The 4,220-nt window shown below is 47.2% G+C and overlaps 1 protein-coding gene across 1 annotated transcript in view; it reads left to right on the top strand.

Moving 5' to 3' along the window:
• Window positions 1–3,777, top strand: part of LOC106807533 — a 20,410-nt gene extending 16,633 nt beyond the window's left edge. Inside the window, exon 20 of the mRNA XM_014809900.1 lies at window positions 3,731–3,777. Within this exon, the coding sequence (XP_014665386.1) occupies window positions 3,731–3,777 (47 nt within the window). The remainder of the gene's footprint in view (window positions 1–3,730) is intronic.
• The last annotated feature ends 443 nt before the right edge of the window (window positions 3,778–4,220 follow it).

Raw genomic sequence — 4,220 nt, 5'->3', positions numbered from 1 at the left:
ATTATTAGCTCTTGGTATTATATGTATATATATATATATATGTGTGTGTAGTCAAGAGCTATTAATACCTATTATTAGCTCTTGGTATTATATGTATATATATATATATATGTATGTATATATATATGTATGTATAATATATGTATATATATCGTGGAACTTATACACCAAAGTGCGTTTGGTTTGTGCGCCTTACCCTCCTATGCCATGCCTATGCCCATCACGATGACAACGCCAATCTCTGTCTCTTACGCTCAGTGGTGGGGACATTGATGAAAGTCGTGTGCACGGTCGAGCTAGTCACGAGATCTTGACACGCCAGCTGGCTCCTACCCGGGTTCCTGTAAGCCTGCACGGCACTGTGTAGGGAGAGAGAGTTAGTGGCTGCGGGGAGGGAGAGCCGGTGGCTGGGGGGAGGGGGAGACGTCTGGGATTTCTGCATGCTCTGATCTTGGCTTTGATGGATTGCTCATGACCGCACAGCTCGGGATTTTGTTACGGTGTCTGCACCAAGCAAACCGAACAACCGAATATCACCATCCTAGAAACGAACCACTCCCATATGGTGGAGGTGAGGAGGTGGGGCGGGATGGCGTGCGATAGAGGAGGCAGTTGCCCCCTTGGCATTGGCAGAGCGGCATTGGCGAACTGCCCATTGCGAACAGCCCGGAACGCAGACCGCGCTTGGCTTTGCTCTTCTAGGCATGACGAGTTGGCTACGGTGCAGACTACACTTCATCCCTGTCCGATCTCGGGAAGAGTGCGTGGGAAATGTATCGGCGAATAGCTCGAAAAAAAATACAATTAACGTATAGGACGTGCGCGATAGCGACGAGGTCACGTGCTGCGATTGTGACGTATGTGGTCACGTGTCAAACATTTATGATAGTGCCCTCTAACATGTCGCAACATGCCCACGCCGGGTTTAGTTTGAAGATTGTAGCTACGTTTTCTGTTTTATGCTGGCAAAATATGTTAATATTTGTGGGCGAATCGTGTGGGCGGGGGTGAGTAAGCGGAGGTATATATAGTAGGAAGGTGTGGTGGGGAGGTGTAGAAGGAAGCTATGTTGGGAGATATAGCAGGAAGGTATGTTGGGGAGGTGTAGAAGGAAGCTATGTTGGATGGTATAGCAGGAAGGTATGGTGGGGAGGTGTAGAAGGAAGCTATGTTGGGAGATATAGCAGGAAGGTATGGTGGGGAGGTGTAGAAGGAAGCTATGTTGGGAGGTATCTCATGCAGCCAAACGTTCGCTCGTACAATAAATAAAATAAAATCGCTGCCTCCCGTTGCACTCCCCTGTAGTCCAACATAGTTTTCCTCTACACATCTCATGCTATAGCTTCTTGTTACACCTCCCCACCATACCTTCATGCTATACCATCCAACATAGCTTCCTTCTACACCTCCCCACCATACCTTCCTACTATATCTCCCAACATAGCTTCTTGTTACACCTCTCCACCATACCGTCAACTCAAGTCATTCCAAGCTGCTGTGATTCGGCCTGTGTGTGCGCTCTGACGGGCGGTCCCATGGCGCGTTTTCTGACCACTAAACTATCCTTCAGGACTGCGGCGAAGGCCCATTGGAATAATAACGTCGAGTCCTTCAAACCTTTGCTGCGTGACCCGATTGATTTCCCCATATCGGCTATGGGTTCTATGTTATAAGAGATCTTACGTGGAGAATCCGTATTGCGGGCTTGTCAGATGTCTATGTGATGGGGCTAGCCACTGTCCACGTCAAAAATGAGGTAGGATGATATCACTTGAAAACCGTATTCATCCGCGCAGCTGTTTTAGAGATTCGTTATGGTATTTTTTTTGTATTAGCTTTATTTATTCCTCCTAGTCGATTATCTTGTACATAATAAAAACCAATTTAGGTGGTTTCTATCGTTGCCGTGGCAACAAGCGTTGTGTACAACGCGGAGGGCGTTGTTTTTAGTAGTCGGACGTCTGCGCACGCGTTGTGGTAATCTCATGTAATTTTATTGTTACGCGGTGGGCGTTGCCTTCGTCTGTTCAGCGTTTACTACGCATGTCGACTCTCATATGTCCGATACGTGAGTCTATATGTGGGCACTTAGCGGTGCCTGCCCGAGCCGCAATCTTGTTCTCGCGCAATGCAAACGCAATGCAGTGCAATTAATGTTTGACATGCGCGCGTACGTACCCTCCTGAAAACTGTTCGACTGTGCCAGCGTAGTTTGATTCTTCTGTCAACGAGTAACTATCTGTGCAAATGCGGTTAAGAATGAAATCTGTGTGAGCCGAACTGGTATTATATATATATATATATGTGTGTGTAGTCAAGAGCTATTAATACCTATTATTAGCTCTTGATGTAGTGGTTGTTGGTGGTATTGGGTGTACTATCTAGTATCTACCGATGTGTAAGAACAGAATCAACGCAGTGATGCTGTGTCGTCACTAATAATTTACGTTGGGCAGTGAATCGAGAAGAGGCGCGCAGGCAGAGGGCGCGAGAAGCGCTCCGAAGTCTATTTTGCTTCGGAGAGAGGTTACGCGTTTGCTCTCTACATGCAATATGTGCCTTGCACAGCGAACATCCCTTAGTTTTGCGGTGTCGTTTTCTCCCCTGTTGCCGGAAGGTGACTCGTGTGGCGACGGTCACACCGCGGCAGAGCGAGCGAGAGCAAACGTCCTGTACTGTACGGCTGCGTGTACGTTCGTGTTTTTTTGCGAGTCCTCGCGCGGTCCTAGGGACTATCGACGTGGTTGTTTTTTACGTGGAACCTCATCTATCTCCTGCTGGCTCCCCCTGGTGGTGGTGTGTGCTCGCGGTGCCACGGCTCGCCCGGACCAACGCAATATATATATATGCTTATTATACTTGAAAATAAAACGTTTACATCAATAAATAAATGGCGTGGTTTTCGTGTATTGTTTGTGTGTAGGTGTGGGGCGGGGGGCGGAGGGTCTTGTGATAAGACGTGAGTTTGTTTTCAATTCGTTTGGCAGATAAAGGCGAATCCAGTTCGCACACGACCAATGTCTGCCGAAAGATATATATATATATATGTGTGTGTAGTCAAGAGCTATTAATACCTATTATTAGCTCTTGATGTAGTGGTTGTTGGTGGTATTGGGTGTACTATCTAGTATCTACCGATGTGTAAGAACAGAATCAACGCAGTGATGCTGTGTCGTCACTAATAATTTACGTTGGGCAGTGAATCGAGAAGAGGCGCGCAGGCAGAGGGCGCGAGAAGCGCTCCGAAGTCTATTTTGCTTCGGAGAGAGGTTACGCGTTTGCTCTCTACATGCAATATGTGCCTTGCACAGCGAACATCCCTTAGTTTTGCGGTGTCGTTTTCTCCCCTGTTGCCGGAAGGTGACTCGTGTGGCGACGGTCACACCGCGGCAGAGCGAGCGAGAGCAAACGTCCTGTACTGTACGGCTGCGTGTACGTTCGTGTTTTTTTGCGAGTCCTCGCGCGGTCCTAGGGACTATCGACGTGGTTGTTTTTTACGTGGAACCTCATCTATCTCCTGCTGGCTCCCCCTGGTGGTGGTGTGTGCTCGCGGTGCCACGGCTCGCCCGGACCAACGCAATATATATATATGCTTATTATACTTGAAAATAAAACGTTTACATCAATAAATAAATGGCGTGGTTTTCGTGTATTGTTTGTGTGTAGGTGTGGGGCGGGGGGCGGAGGGTCTTGTGATAAGACGTGAGTTTGTTTTCAATTCGTTTGGCAGATAAAGGCAAAGCCAGTTCGCACACGACCAATGTCTGCCGAAAGTAGGTGCATATGACAGTTGAAAATATATAACGACGATATTTCTATCACGATGACTCGCTTTTAAAAATGGTAAGGAAACGTAGTGTACTCGCAGCAAATTCGTTCTGCGCACATTTGCATTAATTAGTATAATTACCTACTCGTTTTTAGCTCGCCTTGACATCGTCAAGATCAGCTATTGCCATGGGGTGTCGTCCGTCGTACGTCCGTCCGTCCGTCAACATTTGGCTACGGTCAACGATAACTCAAGAACCGTTTGACCCTGAATGAAATGTTTCAAATTGCATGCAGTTGTTACTCCTATGGGAGTGGTTTGAACGTCCTATTTTGGAGCACGCTAGTCGACCTACATTCGAGCCACGTCCACTTTTTGGCAAAAATGGAAATGGTCATAAGTCAGTTCAGGTTCAATGGATTTTGCTCATTTCTGGTATGTGAATGAATAA

This window comes from Priapulus caudatus, unplaced genomic scaffold (genome assembly GCF_000485595.1).
Source record: "Priapulus caudatus unplaced genomic scaffold, Priapulus_caudatus-5.0.1 Scaffold221, whole genome shotgun sequence".
Taxonomy (NCBI): domain Eukaryota; kingdom Metazoa; phylum Priapulida; class Priapulimorpha; order Priapulimorphida; family Priapulidae; genus Priapulus; species Priapulus caudatus.
This window is presented reverse-complemented; position numbering and strand designations above follow the sequence as displayed.